Below are 19820 nucleotides of genomic sequence, written 5' to 3'. Positions count from 1 at the left end.
GACGCAAAGGCAGGTTGGACATGAAATTCAATTGTGTTCAACTAATTAACCGATCTCACTCATGACATTACTTTTAGTCTTATTTTAGCATTAACTTTTGTTTGCGTTTCAGTTATTACTTTACTGTAATGCCAATCCATCAATGTGGTTATACTGTCTATGGGTAGACCTATGCGATTTGCTTAACTAAACTGATGGTTATCATAAAGTTATGCTTACAGTAGACTTTAAAGAAACATCACCTAATATGTTGTTCCACTCCTACTTTTAGAAACCAGAACAAAGGCTGAGTCAAAGCCACAGTCATGCAAATGTTTTAGGAGTATCGCAAATCCACAGACATTATTTCTGCCATTTTTATTGTTTGTAGGAAAATTGAGACCTGCCTCTTTCTAAGAACTACCTGTACTAGGAAGTTAACGCACCATGCAAAGTATACAGTATTTTGTAACAAGTCCTATTTTTTTAGATAAAAATAAATATAATCCCAAACTCCAGTGGATTACACGCTATCCACGCACTTTACAATAGTAAAGTGACATTATATATTTACATGGCAATTACTTGTCCACTGGGGGCCAGGCAAGTGCCTGTTATAGTAGCCTCAGGGCTCAGGTGTGGTGGATGGGGTTGAGGCAGGGCCTGTGTTATGGGCAGGCCTTAGGAGGCCTGGCTCACCCTACTGTGCCACCTTGCCTGAACAAATTAAATATTTAAATGTTAATAATCTATTTGACGAGACATGCGCCGACAGAAAGACTCATCAATCTCAGATAAAGCAACCGAGCGAGTGAAACAGCACCCCTCTGTCTCAGTATGTGTAGACAATGTATCTGATGCTGTCTGGTCAAAAAGAGTGTGGCATGCAATACTCCTTTTGGCCAAACAGCATAAGATACATGGGCAATATATAGTAAGAAAGAGGGGCGCTGTTTTGCTTGTTGAGCCACTTCCGAATTTGAGGAAAGTTGGCGGGTGCACAGTGCTGGAATTATTTTGGACAAACGTGCAAAGGTAACTTACTTTTTGAAGTGATTTGTTTAACAATCATGATTGGTTGTGTTGATGCCACATTTAGCCCATGCTCAACATTTGGTTGAGGATGGGCTAAATGGTGGGCTACGGCTTCAAACATCGCAGGTTCAATCTCAGTGATAGGCACATTGTTGTTGTTTCTTTTCATTAAAATGTTTATGTTTTAACCCTAACCCAAACCTTAACCACTCTGAATTGATGCCTAAACTTAGCCATTGAGGTTAGTTTTAGTTTCACGAGTGAACGACAGCACTGTCGTGCAGTTTGACTGCCGGCTGACAGGAAGTGTTGTGTGAATTGACATGGGAATTGGTATTTGGCTGTTTCAAAGTTTGAAATTAGGTGTTGTAATTCTATAGAAATTCTGGAGGTAATTTTAGAAAACATATATATTTTTACACATGCATACAAAACATGTAAGTAAGTAAGCCTGGGAAAAGTAAGCCTTGTCCAAGCCAGAATGGCCCATAGTGCAGGAGCCTATCTCCTGTTTCTGTAGCATGAGGCAGCTTGATTTACTGTATGTACATCCTCTGGACACTCCCTAGACTAAATGTAACAGTATAACTTAAGACCGTCCCCTCGCCCATACCTGGGCGCGAACCAGGAACCCTCTGCACACATCAACAACTGACACCCACGAAGCATCGTTACCCATCGCTACACAAAAGCCGCGGCCCTTGCAGAGCAAGGGGAACTACTACTTCAAGGTCTCAGAGCAAGTGACGTCACCGATTGTAACGCTATTTAGCGCGCAGAACCGCTAACTAGCTAGCTATTCACATCCGTTACACTCACCCCCCTTTTGACCTCCTCCTTTTCCGCAGCAACCAGTGATCCGGGACAATAGCATCAATGTAACAGTGTAACTTTAGACTGTCCCCTCGCCCATACCCGGGTGCGAACCAGGGACCTTCTGCACACATCAACAACTGACACCCACGAAGCATCGTTACCCATCGCTCCACAAAAGCCCTGGCCCTTGCAGAACAAGGGGAACTACTACTTCAAGGTCTCAGAGCAAGTGACGTCACCGATTGAAACGCTATTTAGCGAGCACCGCTAACTAAGATAGCCGTTTCACATCCATTACATAAACATGCTACTGTATCAATGGTTGCCAGAACAACACAACAAAATTGTCAAATTAACTAATTAATTAAAGTATTTTAATCATTTTCTATTAACTAATAATTAAACTTACAGAAATATGTGCCATTTCTTGAATGTAAACAAAGTAGCCTAAGTGCTCTGCGTGAAACGAAACCAAGAAAGACCCATTACCTTGCATGCTCTTTAGTTAACATTGTGCAGTCCTTCAAATAATTATTATATCATCATTGTGCCAACTACCTTATCCCTACAGGCACGTGTACAGTTGGGATGTCAAGATATAATGGTCTATGATTAAGTTAATGCAAGATCATGCGAAATCAAATCAGATAATGTGCTGAACGACTGCTGTTTGCCACATTTTATTTAAATAAAAAAGCAAAGCATGCATGCAACTTGTAAATTGATAATAGCCAACATGAAGAGACAAAACGAGATACATCATGGATCATAAGTGAGGTCATAAAGCTGATCTACAATGGATTTGACACATAGTAATTGTGATACAACATATATTTTTGTGATACAATGGAGTTTGTCTGCACAAATGTTGTTACTGTGTCGTGTCTTCTCAACACATGTTATTATTTTGGTACAGAATAATAACTCAATTGTAGCACAATGGTTGTGACAAATGCATTGTACATCAGTGTGTGCGGTGCCTTTCTTACATTCCGCTCAATGTAAAGCCGTTATCTTTTGGATGTTTTGCCCTCTTTTTAGTCTCCCTCAGAATTTGCATACACACAGAATGACTTAAACCATGATATCAACAACTATTCTTTAGTATCCAAAGTGCAATGTCTTAGACAAGAGAACATATGACCTTTTACATGTAAATTAAACGTAATATAAATTGTGACAAAATGAACAGTGAATTATTCAAAGAGAGAATGTAATGTGTTATTTCAGGAACAATCTCAATTCTTCATGTTAGCTGATTAATCCATTTACACAGTCATACTCTTATTTAAACACCCCCACCCCACAAAAAAACAATAATCATGTTATTCAATATAATACTCAATAATCCCGATAAAAAGTTAACATACCATATAGTTCATAATGAATGGCTTTGTGTTAGACATAACCCCTAATGATGTCACTGAGAGTTGGGGTCAGATCTTTAGTGGCAGTCACTTCAAGGTCACACTCAAGGTGTTAGCTACTCTAACCCAGTGCGTCAACTGATGATGCGCGACAACACCTTTTGATTGTTTCATTATAATCACATTTGTTGCATTGAGTTAAGTGTTGATGAAAGTCTATGATGCACCAGTAGGGCCGGATGTTGGAGCTGCTGAAACATTGAAAACATCTGGAACAGTAGGAACAATAGGTCAAACAATGGCACTATGTACTATGTATAAGGGCAACTTAATGGGAAGTTGTGCCCAATTGCCTAAGAGTATTGCTTTATACTATAGACCTACTTCTCCTCCGTATCCGGAAAAAGCCCACACCACCTGACGATGAGGTTGCAGCACTTGTGGTCTGAAATGAAAATATAATATTGATAAGGGAATTTGTATGTTTAAGGTAATGACTAAAGAATTCCACCCTGAAACATAATTATTAGATTATGTAACATGTGTAATGAATAAATTAGACTAACGTAACTATTGATAAACTTAAGTCCAATAAGGTTTGGTCAAGACAAGTAAGGGAGAGATTTGTGTGTGTGTGTCTAAGAAAACACAGAGGACAATTAAACATGACAACAATTAAACATGACCTGACCTGGTTAGAACTTTCAAAAACGTACGACATGAAAGAGACACTGTCAAGGTCCCTCTAATCTCATGAGGGAGGGAACGGTATGGAACTGCCAGCTTGGTAGTGATATACGAGGAGTGTGGACTGTGGGGAAAGACACATCCCACCTACTGTTTGTGTGTCTGTGTGTGCGTGTAATCCCCCTACTGTTTGTGTGTCTGTGTGTGCGTGTAATCCCCCTACTGTTTGTGTGTCGGTGTCACGTTCTGACCTTTATTTCCTTTGTTTTGTCTTTATTTAGTATGGTCAGGGCTTGAGTTGGGGTGGGCAGTCTATGTTTGTTTTTCTATGTTTGGTTTCTTTTTCGGCCTAGTATGGTTCTCAATCAGAGGCAGGTGTCGTTAGTTGTCTCTGATTGAGAATCATACTTAGGTAGCCTGGGTTTCACTTTTGAGTTGTGGGTGTTTGTTTCCGTTTGAGTGTTTGTTGCCACACGGTACTGTTTCGGTTTTCGTTCATGTTCACGTTTATTGTTTTGTATTTCATAGTGTTCAGTTTATGTCTTAAAATAAACGTTATGCACACTTACCACACTGCGCATTGGTCCTCTGATCCTTCTTGCTACTCCTCCTCAGAAGAGGAGGAAGAATGCCTTTACAGTCGGTGTGTGCGTGTAAGTAGGTGGGGGGTAGGAGTTATAAAATGATATGTCTTTGTATTATGGACTTCAGAACGTTCTCTGAATAAACTTTACGGACCTTTTGCAGAAGCTGAGTCTTTGCCTAATTATTATTAAATCCAGGGTCTTACAAACCTCGGGTATTGGTCAAAGCTTAAATAATTTTTTAGTTATCATCATTGGGATTGAAAATTATCGTGACAAATATAAAACATTCAATACTTGCTTAAAGGTAGTAAACTTCCTAACATGTTCAATAAAGTGATAAATACAATAAAATGGTCACATGAGTAAGCATAGACAATAGTGTAATAAACATGTTGTGGCCAGCAACAAATCATTTCGATTTATAACATAATTATTTAATTATAAACATAATCAAACTATATTATGCAGCCACGACACAACAGTGGTAGGCCTGATCACCGACAACGACAAGACAGCCTATAGGGAGGAGGTCAGAGACCTGGCCGGGTGGTGCCAGAATAACAACCTATCCCTCAACGTAACCAAGACTAAGTAGATGATTGTGGACTACAGGAAAAGGAGGACCGAGCACGCCCCCATTCTCATTGATGGGGCTGTAGTGGAGCAGGTTGAGAGCTTCAAGTTCCTCAGTGTCCACATCAACAACAAACAGTCGTGAAGAGGGCGCAAAAAAGCCTATTCCCCCTCAGGAAATTAAAAAGATTTGGCATGGGTCCTGAGGTCCTCAAAAGGTGCTACAACTGCAACATCGAGAGCATCCTGACTGGTTGCATCACTGCCTGGTACGGCAATTGCTCGGCATCTGACCACAAGGCACTACAGAAGGTACTCCGTACGGCCCAGTACATCACTGGGGCTAAGCTGCCTGCCATCCAGGACCTCTACACCAGGCGGTGTCAGAGGAAAGCCCTAAAAATTGTCAAAGACCCCAGCCACGCCAGTCATAGACTGTTCTCTTTACTACCACATGGCAAGTGGTACCGGAGTGCCATGTCTAGGGCAAAAGGGCATTCCCAACAGTTTTTACTACCAAGCCATAAGACTCCTGAACAGGTAATCAAATGGCTACCCAGACTATTTGCATTGTGTGCCCCCCCAACCCCTCATTTTACTCTGCTACTAATCTCTGTTTATCATATATGCATAGTCACTTTAACTATACATTCATGTACATACTACCTCAATTGGGCCGACCAACCAGTGGTCCCGCACATTTGCTAATCCGGGCTATCTGCATTGTGTCCCACCACCCGCCAATCCCTCTTTTACGCTACTGCTACTCTCTGTTCATCATATATGCATAGTCACTTTAACCATATCTACATGTACATACTACCTCAATCAGCCTGACTAACCGGTGTCTGTATGTAGCCTCGCTACTTTTATAGTCTCGCTACTGTATATAGCCTGTCTTTTTACTGTTGTTTAATTTATTTACCTACCTATTGTTCACATAATACGTTTTTTGCACTATTGGTTAGAGCCTGTAAGTAAGCATTTCAGCGCACGTGAAAAAAAATCCCTTACCTTTGTGCGGTTGGAGGACACTCGTGACCTTCCTGTTAGAGCTTCCCGGATCTGAAAGCACAGACAAGGAGTTCATCAAATATATTAATTGTCATTACAAAGTACATTACAATAAATAATATGAGAGGTATCAGTAAGTGGGTCATGAACATACCTTTTTGTCCAAAAGTGTTCCAAATACCAAGATGAACAAACCCTTTGAATGATAACATGGTGAAAGATGGAATTACTATACCAAATTCAGTATATATTTAATTGTAAACATTCATCCAAATCTTAACTTAGTATAACATGCCATCGGGAATTTAATGCATTTAAAAGAAAAAATCTTTCAAGTCAATTGCACTTAACCGAGGACCAGTTAGTTACTAGTGTTATTTAACTGAGTTAAATACCTGTAATGAATTGAAGATTGCAAACACAATATGGATTCCTTGATTGTTTGGTGCAGTCATGGTTCCTACTCCTAGTCCCCAGGTAGTACCAAAGAAGGGAGTCAGAATGGCCAGACACCTGGCGATGACCACCAAAGCATTTCTCTCATCTGGCTGAGTAACATCCCCCACACCTCTCCTCAGCATTTTGAACAGAACCACAATCAGGATCAAAAGGTTGATGACCACTATGGTCAGGGCGGGGATCACAAAAGCCAGAAGGGCCTTTGACTCTTTCCAGTTGAGCCAGCAAACCCCATCATTATCTCTGATGTATTGTTTCCCTGGGGCTGTCACTGCGATAGTTATGACAGCAATGATGAGGGGAGCTCCATAGCCCAAAGAAAAACTGATGGCCAACATTGCTGGTTTAGACATGTGAGAGAACACCATGACAGTCCAGTAGAGCAGCAAAAGGCCTGACACCAACATCCAGAAAAACAGAGCCAGGTAGAAAAAGTGGATGAAAAATGTTGCTGTGGAACACGCAGCAAGATCTTTTTTTTCATTTTCGGAAATTGCTGCACCAATAATGAACCAAATGTCAGCAATCAGAAGGGAAACGGCGATGTTCACTATAGAGACATGACGCATGTAAGATGTGTTGTTTCCAGTCACAGCATTCCATACCAACATCTCAATGATGAGACACACGACCAAGCAACCCATTGATATGCCAACTCCAATGTAAGTGATAAAATCCAAAGGGACACGCAACACAGCTGGAATGGAAGGCGACATCAAAATGGAGTAGGAGGTCAGATGATTACAGTGACAGGTGACAGTGCCATTCTTTTTAGACGGCAGTTCACATCCTTTATCATCCCATCCTCCAAGGCCGTCAAAAAGGTTGAAGTTCCAGAAAACACACTGAGGATTGGCCAGTGTCTCGTTCAGTACGTCAAAACTGAACGTCACATTCTTGATTGTGCCATTCACCTTCACCAGAACCACTTTTCCGTTGATGGTGTTGACACTGTTGTTCAGACTGTTTCTCACAGGTAAAACATTATCCAAGGAGTCAAATGTTATTATGGTGATTGAATTGAAGGAAGCTTCAGATGCCGGTATGTCTATCAGAACAGACGAGTTTAAATTGAAAAAGTTGTTTATTGAGTTGTTGACTGTGGTTTTGTTTAAGATAATCCTTGACGTTTCTATGTCAAAAAAGTCATCGGTAAGGAAATTGGAAATTGTTTCAACGGTGCCCAGAAAGGCTGAGCTTATGTTTTTGTTGAGGTTGGTGTTGAGATCATCCCAGGAGGCTTTCGCTCCATGTGAAGTAAGTACACCTGCCGTTTCCAGGAAATTCTAGAGATCAAGATAGAAATCAGAATTAGTACAGGATTACTGAAATCCTAATAAAAGTGAAACTGTTGATGTCAACATACCTTCATCAATGGTTTGTTTATTGGGGTACTTCGGGACACATTTGCAACATTTTTAAGAATATTAACAATAGTAGAAATAGTTGCAGGTGATGAAACTATTCTACCTAGGAGGTTAAAAGTGCTGTTGCGGAGTCTTTCCAAAAAGACTGGAAGACCAGTCCCCACTAAAACCTGTGTGGATTTAAAGTGATGAAAGAAAAACAATACAAGTGTATATAAGGGTTGATACTATATACAGTACTGTAACAAAGCAATACCATCATTACTAAACCATTTTTATATAGAGTATATTTTATATCCAGTGAAAATGTTTTTATGTTCACATATTACCTGAGATAAAAAAAACAGGTTTTCAATTTCTTTTAAGACACAGTTATTCTCCCGAACTGAAAAATGTCCATTTTCTTGACAAATAGCAGTCTTTTGACCTACTTCATCCAATTTGCAGTCAGCTACAACTATCTCATTCACTTGTCCACTGCCAAATATCGTATTATTCAAGCAGGTAAACCCTAGAGAACAATGGGATTTGTGAAATTATACAATATTTATAATTGTAATCTTATAGATATTACAACTGTAGATACATGTCATGAATTATGGGATTACATGAAGGCGAATTTAAGCAAAATTCTTGTGACAATATTTTTGATGCACACCAGAAAAGCAAGAAAATGAACAATTAATCAAAAATCAACTGACATGTACTGCTGCCACAGTGTAAACTGATCTAAATACTTTTTGAATGTATTTCAGGACAAGTAATAACTAACTTGGTCCACCAAATCCACCAAATACTAACCCAATCAAGTACTTACTTATTTTATATTTTTCTCCAAGTGTTGAGACAATATCCGCTTTTGCTTTTGCAATTTCCACATTATCGACAATTGTTGTTATAACAGTAAAATCTGCAATAACACTTCCACTCCTATTCATGTGAGAAAAAAATATCAGAAAACATATCCACAAATGAATGGCATGCATTATAAAAATAGCCCATACATACACTGTATAACATCAACCCCAAGTTATTTTCATTTCGAAGGGATACTCTTGTCTGGGGCAGTGGCGGATTTAAGTATAGGCGACATGGGCAGCCGCCCTGGGCGGCATCATGGGCCGGGGGCGGGTCACCCGCACAACATCTTTTAGAATGGTGACATTTGCGCAATCCGTTTTCTATCGCTCATTTGCACATCACGTCAATGATATCATGAAAATGGTGGTTCGCCCAGGGAGCCATACAAGCTAGAACCGCCACGGCTCTGGGGCATATACTGAAAATATATTTGTTATATTGGATATTTTAGACCACAGTTTAAATTGTTAGAATTTCAACCTTCAATTCTTTATATTTGTGCAGCAACTATTATATGGCCCATACATCCCTCAAAATCACCTGAGTGTCACGTCCTTTTTTATGTCTTTATTTTAGTTTGGTCAGGGTGTGAGTTGGGGTGGGCATTCTATGTTTGTTCTGTGTGTTATAGTTCTATGTGTTTGGCCTGGTATGGTTCCCAATCAGAGGCAGCTGTCAATCGTTGTCTCTGATTGAGAACCATACTTAGGTAGCCTGTTCCCACCTGGTGTTTGTGGGTAGTTGTTTTCTGTGTCTGTGTTTTCACCATACAGAACTGTTTCCATTTTCATTTCTTTCCTGCAGTATACTAATTTTGAATTTTCTCGTGTTCTGATATAATAAATTATCATGGACACTTACAACGCTGCATTTTGGTCCGATCCTTCCTACTCATCATCAGACGAAGAAGAAGTTTGTTTCATTGGGATTGAAATTATACATTAAACTGAACGTTGAGAAATTTAAGGTGACATTTAGTATTTGAATATTCAAATTATTAGCACATGAAATGAAATAATATAAAATTATAAAGTATTGAATAACACTGGAGCAAAACTTACTTTAACCTATTTAACTTTGCTGATATGAAGCCTCGCATGTTTCTCTTATATATGACTTTGATCTGTGTGAGACAGTGAAATGATTATTGATCAAGAGTGATTTAAAATAAATTATTGAAAAGGACATGAAATGAACATTTGGTACATATCAAACAAATTGTAATTTGTCACATATCATGCGAAATTTACAATGGACATCTACAAATGAATACATACCATACGAAATGTAATCTGTCATACTAAATGGAGTGAGACCGATTTACATTTACTATGTTACATCTAACCCTGAGTCCAGGTTGACACTTTACATTGCAGCACATGGACATTGTGATAAGCATGAGGGAATATAGTATACTCACAGTTTGATCAATATCTTTGAACATTGCATTATTTTCATCATTGAAGTTAGAGTCAAAGGTGATAGCCATAGTAAATTGTAGGTTCAGTGTGTTTTCTAAAAAAAAAAACAGAACAAAATATAAGAATACGGAAGTTAAAAATGTAATTACACATTTGTATAACTGAGGTTGCTTTTGACCGTTTTGTTTTGTTCACAGTAGGGCACAGTGGAACAGAAAAACAATTTAATGAAGACATTAGAGTAACTGTTTTTTTGGCGATGTCCAACTTCTTTCAAACATGTAACAAGGAAATAGGTCAAATTAAGGAGGGTGTTGTTGGAGTTGTTGAACTTTCTGTGGACTGTTTTTATGTTGGTACTGAGGTACAGTGGAACATAAAAACATGATATATAACACATTGGTGTTACTGGAATATTGGTGATGCCCGACTCAATAATACCACAAGGAAATACCGTAGGTCCAATGAAATGACATTATTGATTTGTTTCTTTGATGTTGTACTGGAGGGGTTTGTTGGAGTTGTTGAACTTGCTGTGGACTGTTTTGTTGTTGGCGCTAAAGCGTAAAAGTATTTACTTTACTGACATTGCTGTGTATCACTGAATGATTACATTTTGTTTAACAGAGTAGTTATGTACCGTAACTACATGGAATAAGGAACTTACTTGTTACGGCAGGAGTTGGAGTGCTCAAGTTATTTGTCATGGACTTTTAAATATATTTAATTAACCAACAGATAATCTATTTTTGAAGATGTAAATTACTTTCCATACACAAGCCATAATTTGTTCATTGTGTAATACTCTGAGACAGCCTAGTGGTAAGGGAGCATAGTGGTTAGAGCGTTGGACTAGTAACCGAAAGGTGGCGAGATTGAATCCCCAAGCTGACAAGGTAAAAATCTGTCGTTCTGCCCCTGAACAAGGCAGTTAACCCACCGTTCCTAGGCCGTCATTGTAAATAAGAATTTGTTCTTAACTGACTTGTCTAGTTAAATAAAGGTAAAAAAAGATAACCCAAACAAAATCACATCTGAACAGGTCAGTGGATTTTTGACACTGTTACATGTATTTGAAATACATCGAATATTGTGTAAAACCAGTACTTGTTTCCTCTTCTGCTGGCAAAGCTGTGGACGCAGAGAAATGTGAGATGATTATGATGCTGGCTGGTTCTCTAACCTGTTTCACAGATTTTTGTCTTTCAGCTGTAGGCCTCAAGTAAATATTCAACTATGAATAACACTATGGCAAGTTGCTCTTGGTAAGACTCTAATTAGTACAGTAAAACGTTTGTTAATGAAATAGTCATGAATAATTGTCTCATACCTGGTGTTGGAGATGGTGTTGGACAAGCCGTCAGATCTATGTGGTAAAGGAGATAGGGGTAAGCTTAGAGTTTAAATGTTGCTGAACGAATACAGAAACATTGATTAAACTAGCACAGTGGAGGTGGTAAGGAAACAGTTACTTGTGATTGGCTGACAAAACGGTCCATAAGGAGGAATGGATTTGATACATCCACAGGAGTCATCAGTGATGTTGTCACAGGACCCATAAGAGAGACACTGGTCACATGACCAACCATACTGATCCTCACATCTGCATGTGCTGTTTGGGTAGCATGCTGTGAATGAAAGGAGAGTGGATTGAACATCATCATATCAATGTTTTCTGTGAAACCAACTATTTGAAAATATCTGAACCAGTTGTTGAATATATTTTACAATGCAGGAATTAAAACTCAAATGAGCAACAGCAACAGAAATCTCTTACCAGTAGTGAAGTTCACGTCCGTTACATTTAACACATTGGAGATCAGGACAGGGTAGGTCAGGCCAGTCACACTTGCCCTAAGTACATCTATCAATGTAGCTGAAATATCTGTCATGTCCAACTCAATTTCAATAATTTCCCCATAAGTGGTTGATGGCTCTATGGAAAATTACAATTGAATAAATCATGACAAGCATGTCTATTATTTTCAGTAAATGTAATCTATTGCTTGAGTAACTTATTGGAATACCTGCTGTAGTAGTTGGACTTGGATCTGTTGGGATTAGGTAAAAGACGTGTCACCAAGAAGAATTACGCAGCTGGGAGACGTTGCCAAAAACAACTACATACAACCACAACAACAGGTACAATGTCAAACACCAAGTGGAAGTGAAAATCAAATAGTTACTTGTGATTGGCTGACAGAACTCTCTATCAGAAGCATAGTTATTTAGGCATCCACGCATTTTGCCATCAACGATCTCACCACAGGACCCATAGGAGGAACACTGATCACATGACCAACTATACTGGTCCTCACATCTGCACCTGAATCCACTGGGGTCTGAGGAGCATTCTGTGAATGGATGGGAAGTGGACTGATTATCCTCAACATGGAGATACAACGTTTTCTTCTGATGCCAACAACGTCCAAGTTAGTTTTTTAAATACATTATTTAAAAAAAAAAAAAAAGAACAATTAAAAACTCTTACCAGTAGTAATGTTCATGTCTGTTACATTTAACACACTGGAGATAAGGATGGGGTAGGTTACACTTTTCACGTGGAACTTTAGGTAATGTATGTCTTCAAGTGGAATATTATAGACTTCCAACTCAACTTCACCAACTTTCTCAATGAGGGTTGCTGTCACTGTGGAAACAATTCAATTCAAAAGATCTTTATTGTCCCCGAAGTGCAATTCTTGTGGAACATAAAAATAAGTATACATACAATACTAGTCAAAAGTTTGGACACACCTACTCATTCCAGAGTTTTTCTTTGTTTTTACACTTTTCTGCATTGTACAATAATAGTGAAGATATCAAACATATGAAATAACACGTGGAATCAAGTAGTAACCAAAACATTTTGTATTTGAGATTCTTCAAAGTAGCCACCTTTTGCCTTTGCAAACTATTGGCATTCTCTCATAAAGCTTCATGAGGTAGTCACCTGGAATGCATTTAAATGAACAGGTGTGCCTTGTTAAAAGTTCATTTGTGTAATTTCTTTCCTTCTTAATGCGTTTGAGCCAATCAGATGTGTTGTGACAAGGTAGGGTTGGTTTACAGAAGATAGCCCTATTTGGTAAAAGACCAAGTCCATATTATGGCAAGAACAGCTCAAATTAACAAAGAGAAACGACAGTCCATCATTCCTTTAAGACATGAATCTCAGTCAATCTGGAAAATGATGATGAAACTGGCTCTAATGAGGACAATCACAGGAAACTAAGACCCAGAGTTACCTCTGCTGCAGAGGATATGTTCCTTAGAGTTAAATGTAAGTCAGATTGCAGCCCAAATAAATGCTTCATAGAGTGCAACAGACACATCTCAACATCAACTGTTCAGAGGAGGCTGCGTGAATCAGGCATTCATGGTCAAATTGATGCCAAGGAACCACTACTAAAGGACACCAATACTAAGAAGAGACTTGCTTGAGCCAAGAAACACAAGCAATGGTCATTAGACTGGTGGAAATCTGTGCTTTGGTCTGATGAGTCCATATTTTAGATTTTTGGTTCCAACCATCGTGTCCATGTGAAACACAGAGTACTGTAGGTGAACAGATGATCTCTGCATGTTTATTTCCCACCGTAAAGTATGGAGGAGGTGTCATGTTGTGGGGGTGCTTTGCTGGTAACACTGTCTTGATTGATTATAAATCAAGGCTCATGTAATCAGCATGGCTTTCACAGCATTTTGCAGCGTTACGCCACCCATCTGGTTTGCGCTTCGTGGGACTATAATTTGGTTTTCAACAGGACAATGACCCAACACACCTCCAGGCTGTGTAAGGGCTATTTGACCAAGGAGAGTGGTGGATTGCTACATCAGATGACCTGGCCTCCACAATCATCCAACCTCAACCCAATTGAGATGGTTTGGGATGAGTTGGACCACAGACTGAAGGAAAAGCAGCCAACAGTGCTCAGAATATGTGGGAACTCCTTCAAGACTGTTGGAAAAGCATTCCATGTAAAGCTGGTTGAGAGAATGCCAAGAGTTTGCAAAGCTGTCGTCAAGACAAATGGTGGCTACTTTGAGGAATCTAAAATATATATTGATTTATTTTTTGGTTACTACTTGATTCCATATTTGTTATTTCATATGTTTGATGTCTTCACTATTATTCTATTATTCTACAATGCAGAAAATAGTAAAAATTAAGAAAAACCCTTGAATGAGTAGGTGTGTCCAAACTTTTGACTGGTACTGTACATGTAATATATATATATATATATATATATATATATATATATATATATATATATATATATATATATATATATATATTAACCTTTATTTAACCAGGAAGGGCTCATTGAGATTTAAAATCTATTTTTCAAGAGCGTCCTGGCCAAGATAGGCAGCACCAAGTCATTACAAAAATTACAGACAAACAACATGAAAAACTACAAGTAATCTAGTAAAAACCATAGAATTCACAAGAGTATAACAAAATCAAAAACAGCAAATTAAAAACATTGACAGGTCAGGGAATCAGTCTCAAGATCATTCATCAGTGATTTAAAAATACCAATCGGGACAAGTTCTTCCAGATTAAAAGTATTTTGTAAGGCGTTCCAACACGATGGCGCAGAGTACATAAAAGCTCTTTTACCAAATTCAGTTTGGACATTTGGAACAGTTAGCAGGATAAAGTCCAGGAAACAAAGAGAATACCCACCACATTTCTGAACAATAAAAATGCCCAAATAAAATGGTAGTAAACCCATAATGGATTTGTAAATAAAAGTATACCAGTGACTGATCCTACGAGTGACTAGAGAAGGCCAGCCAACCCTGGTATACAAAGTGCAGTGGTGCGTAAGGGTTTTGCAGTTTAAAATAAATCTCAAAGCACCATGGTAAAGGGTGTCAATTGATCTCAAACCCTGAGCGGAAGCATTCATATATAAAATATCCCCATAGTCTAGTAAAGGCATAAATGTAGCTGATACTAGCCTCCTTCTGGCTTCAAAATAAAAACAGGGCTTATTCCTAAAATAAAATCCCAATTTCAGCTTCAATTTTTTTGTAAGTTGTTGAATATACAATTTAAAAGATAGGCCGTCATCAATAAAATTCCAAAATATTTATATGAGGTTACAACCTCAATCTCCTTGCCCTGACAGGTAGTAGTAGGTGAAAGGTTCAGAGGTCTATTTCTTGCTTTAGAAAACACCATTAGTTTAGTTTTGTCAGTCCAGATAGTCTAGTTTTTGGACATGTTCTCTCGAATGACTTGACTGGCAGAATGGGCTGATGGATTAACAGCTGGGCCAGTTGATATACCACTGCCATGACTGTGAACTATTGGTTAGGCTTAGTGTGTCGTCTTAGAATCATTGCTAAGGTTAAAAGTATAATGAGGATAAGCTTCAATTGACACAAGGTATGTTGAACAGTATAAAAAGCAGTTTGCAAGTTCTGGAAAGCTTTTGTAAGAGACGAGGCACAACAGTAAATAACAGTATCATCAGCATAAAAATGAAGTTGCGCATTTTGGACATTTTTGTCTAAATAATTTATATAAATAGTGAATAAGAGAGGACCAAGTACAGAGCCTTGGGGCACACCATTAAAGACAGACAATTTAGACAGTAGATCTAGCTGAAATGTCATAATATAAAAGAAACAGTAGATCTAGCAGATCTATAATAATATATTCAACCTTATGTTCCCTGTACTCTATATATATATATATATATATATATATATATATATATATATATATATATATATATATATATATATATATATATATCTGTTTATTATACCTGTCGATACAGGGCTCATATGTGAAACTATTCTAACTGAACATTTTCTTTCACAGTGACACTGACTACGAATGGCAGCCCCAAGGGCCAAGGTGTCCATCCCCCACTGAAGCTTGTTCATCCAGCTCCTGCCACAAGTGGTGTTCATCTGCCCAAATTTATTTCTACAGGCATGGATGTGCCTCAGGGCCAAAAGGGCACAGCATGAAGGCGCCGCTGTGTTCTTTTCAAAATTAAGTCCCCCATCACCTGTGCCACATGCTTGGTGACCCTCTGCTTTACAGCAGAAAGAGACTGCTATGGCACCTGGCATCAGCAGCACAATATTGTGTCGAGCTTTGGCAAAGTGGGTGGGGTTATATCCTTCCTGTTTGGCCCTGTCCGGGGGTCTCATCGGATGGGGCCACAGTATCTCCTGACCCCTCCTGTCTCAGCCTCCAGTATTTATGCTGCAGTAGTTTATGTGTCGGGGGGATAGGGTCAGTTTGTTATATCTGGAGTACTTCTTCTGTCTTATCCGGTGTCCTGTGTGAATGCTCTCTCTAATTCTCCCTTTCTCTCTCTCGGAGGACCTGAGCCCTAGGACCATGCGTCAGGACTACCTGGCATGATGACTCCTTGCTGTCCCCAGTCCACCTGGCCTGGCTGCTGTTCCAGTTTCAACTGTTCTGCCTGCGGCTATGGAACTCTAAACTGTTCATATTTGAGGTGCTGTCCTGTTGCATCCTCAACAACTACTGTGATTATTATTTGACCCTGCTGGTCATCTAAGAACGTTTGAAAATCTCGGCCATGTTCTGTTATAATCTCCACCCAGCACAGCCAGAAGAGGACTGGCCACCTATCATAGCCTGGTTCCTCTCTAGGTTTCTTCCTAGGTTTTGGCCTTTCTAGGGAGTTTTTCCTAACCACCGTGCTTCTACACCTGCATTGCTTGCTGTTTGGGGTTTTAGGCTGGGTTTCTGTACAGCACTTTGAGATATTAGCTGATGTACGAAGGGCTATATAAATACATTTGATTTGATAGAGGACTGAGGGTCTTCCAAATATTGAAAGTGTGTAAATAGTTACCCATGTTATTTTGTAAATGTATATATTTTTTTCTTCATATTTTTTTTTCCATATTTTTTTCTCCATTTTTTTTTGGGGGGGGGGGGGGGTGTTAGAATACCATTTTGGCATTTTGTATATAGTTAGTTGTTTCAAAATGTATACCTTCACCAATTTGGCCACTTGGGTACATTTGGGCTACTTGTGTGGGACACCTGGGTGACTTCATGATAAATGTCATGTAGCACACTCATTTTGGAAGTTATCATTCTGAAACTTTGCACAAGTACTGTTACCCTCTTATAATTTTCACTGAAATTGTCCCAATCATCCTATCTGAATGTTTGTTTTATCTTGTTCATTTTAAAGATGATGATACAACAATAATAAAAAAAACATGTTTTTTTTCATTGTATTATCTAAACCAGATCTATTGTGTTATATTCTCCTACATTCAATTCACATTTACACAAACGTCAGAGTGTTTTCTTTCAAATGGTACCAAGAATATGCATATCCTTGCTTCTGGGCCAGAGCTACAGGCAGTTAGATTTGGGTATGTCTTCAGGCGGAAATTGAAAAAAGTAGGGGGGGTTTTAACAGACATAAGAGGTTTTAACAGACATAAGCCCATCAAATTGAGTGCACTGAGTTCTATCAGACAGATAATTAGCAAACCATGCAACTGCATGCTCTGAAAGACCTACACTCGACAATCTCTGCCTAAGTATAGCATGCTCAACTGTATCAAAAGCCTTAGACAGACCAATAAAAAGTGAGACACAATGCTGTTTTTTGTCAAGGGCTTCAGTGATATCATTTAAAACCTTCATGGCTGCTGTAATTGTGCTATGCTTCTTCCTGAAGCCCGATTGGTACATTGATAAAATAGAGTTAGTAAATAAAAACTATTTTAGCTATTCACTCACAAGGGTTTCAAGTATTTTCTCCAGGGTTGACAGCTTTGAGATTGACCTATAATTATTTAAAAGAGTTGGATCTCCCCCTTTTAAAAGTGGTAGGACAAATGCTGATTTCCAGATCTTTGGAATTTCATTACATTCCAGGGTTAGATTGAACAGATATGTAAGTGCTTCAGCTATGAAATCAGCTGCCAGATTTAAAAAGCAGGGACCCAAAAGATCAGAACCTGCAGGCTTTCTCTGATCTAAGGATTTCAGGGCTTTATGTACCACCTGCACTGAGAATGGCAAAAAGCTACAAGTTTGACCAGCTCTCACTGGTTCATCCACACAAGGTTGTACAGAGACAGAGGACACTGAATCAAACAGTCTACCAGATGATACAAAGTGCTCATTGAAACAATTCAGCATTTCAATTTTGTCATATACAGCAACAGAGTCCTTCAAAACACATGACGGTAATTCATTAACATTACTGTTACCAGACATAGACTTAATAGCCTTCCAAAACTTTATAGGGTCATTCAGGTTATCAGTGGTAACAGACATAAAATATTCAGACTTGGTCTTCCTGAGAAGAAAATAACACTTGTTTCGTAACTGCCTAAAAATAAGCCAATCAGCATCAGAACATGATTTCCTTGCTTTAGCCCAAGCTAGATTACGGTCGTGAATAATACAAGACAGCTCAGAAGAAAACCATGGATTATACTGCCCTTTAACCCCGAACCTGCAGAATGGGTCATGTTTGTTTACTATTTGGGAAAAACCATAATGAAAGAATTTCCAGGCAGTTTCCACATCAGGAATAAACTCAATCTAACTCCAGTCCAAATAAAACAAATCATGGAGAAAAGCCTGCTCATTAAAACACTTCAAATTTCTCTTACGAATAAAAAGTGGGTTTGTCTTAGGAACCTTAGTATTTCTAACAGCAACAACAGCACAATGGTCACTTAAATCATTACAAAAACACCAACCGCAGAATATTTATGTAGAACATTTGTCAATATCAAATAAATCAGGGTAGATTTATCTGGGCATTTAAGAAATGTAAGAAATAAAGAAAAACACGCACACAGCAAAAATCCAATGGCAAAGAGCAGTGAGATAAATAATGATGCTTTAATCGTTTCGGATTTGTGTGAACATAAAAAAATATGATTTTTTTTGTCATTTTCTAAGGTGTCTAAAGGCACATTATGGGGGCAGACATGTAGGTTTGAGCTGACTCACCCTCTCGCTTTTCTCCAGAAGGAACTTGTGATCCATCAGTGGGTGATTCCTGGAAAAGATTTAATACAAAAAAATGGATTTGTATTACTGCGTCAAATGAAGTATGTGTTTTAACACTCAGAAAATTCCCCTATATGTTTTTATTTAACCTTTTTTTAATCAGGTAGGCCAGTTGAGAAAAAGTTCTCATTTACAACTGAGACCTATGTATTGGCATGGTAGATACACAGGGATGTGCAGTGTTATTACAATGTGGATACAGTTACACAACTGTGCTGTTTGTGTAATTATAATGTATACATGCTGTAGTTGCACCAATGGAATGAACAAACAAATCTGTTTTGAAACATATTATATTAATAGTGATACACCTAAAGATATGTAGCTCAAACAATATTGTATTTCTCTGACATTGCTTAAAATTGCCTTGTGAACATTTGTTTTTAGTTTAAGTCCATATTTACTGGCCTCTTACCTCTGATGTTACATTTGGAGTTTCCAAGCAATCTTGTTTTTCCAGACTAGAGCAAAATACCAAGAGGACACTTAAGTACCAAACTGTCTTTGGTGAGGCCATATCTGTATGAATATAGCATCAGATAAACAAAACAAAACATCATACTATTATTACACATTTGAGATTTTTCCCCAATGGAACA

The 19820-nt window shown here is 38.5% G+C and overlaps 2 protein-coding genes across 2 annotated transcripts; both read right to left on the bottom strand.

Annotated features, from left to right (window-relative positions):
* Window positions 1-2497: 2497 nt before the first annotated feature.
* On the bottom strand, window positions 2498-9530 carry LOC139408039 (adhesion G-protein coupled receptor F1-like). Its single transcript, XM_071151868.1, has 8 exons — window positions 9470-9530; window positions 8214-8395; window positions 7884-8054; window positions 6454-7803; window positions 6213-6254; window positions 6059-6109; window positions 3582-3642; window positions 2498-3466 (listed from the first exon to the last, which is right to left on the bottom strand). Exons 1-8 carry the CDS (start codon window positions 9528-9530, stop codon window positions 3414-3416), a joined length of 1971 nt encoding a protein of 656 aa, XP_071007969.1. The 3' UTR covers window positions 2498-3413.
* On the bottom strand, window positions 9356-19812 carry LOC139407178 (uncharacterized). The gene is made up of 11 exons (XM_071150710.1): window positions 19637-19812; window positions 19162-19210; window positions 12658-12816; window positions 12353-12520; window positions 12194-12217; window positions 11944-12102; window positions 11639-11794; window positions 11497-11532; window positions 11274-11297; window positions 10166-10260; window positions 9356-9868 (listed from the first exon to the last, which is right to left on the bottom strand). Exons 1-11 carry the CDS (start codon window positions 19736-19738, stop codon window positions 9803-9805), a joined length of 1038 nt encoding a protein of 345 aa, XP_071006811.1. The 5' UTR covers window positions 19739-19812; the 3' UTR covers window positions 9356-9802.
* Between the last annotated feature and the right edge of the window lie 8 nt (window positions 19813-19820).

Source organism: Oncorhynchus clarkii, chromosome 4 (assembly GCF_045791955.1).
Source record: "Oncorhynchus clarkii lewisi isolate Uvic-CL-2024 chromosome 4, UVic_Ocla_1.0, whole genome shotgun sequence".
Classification (NCBI taxonomy): domain Eukaryota; kingdom Metazoa; phylum Chordata; class Actinopteri; order Salmoniformes; family Salmonidae; genus Oncorhynchus; species Oncorhynchus clarkii.
Note: the sequence above shows the minus strand (reverse complement) of the source record. Positions and strands in the feature narration are given on the sequence as shown.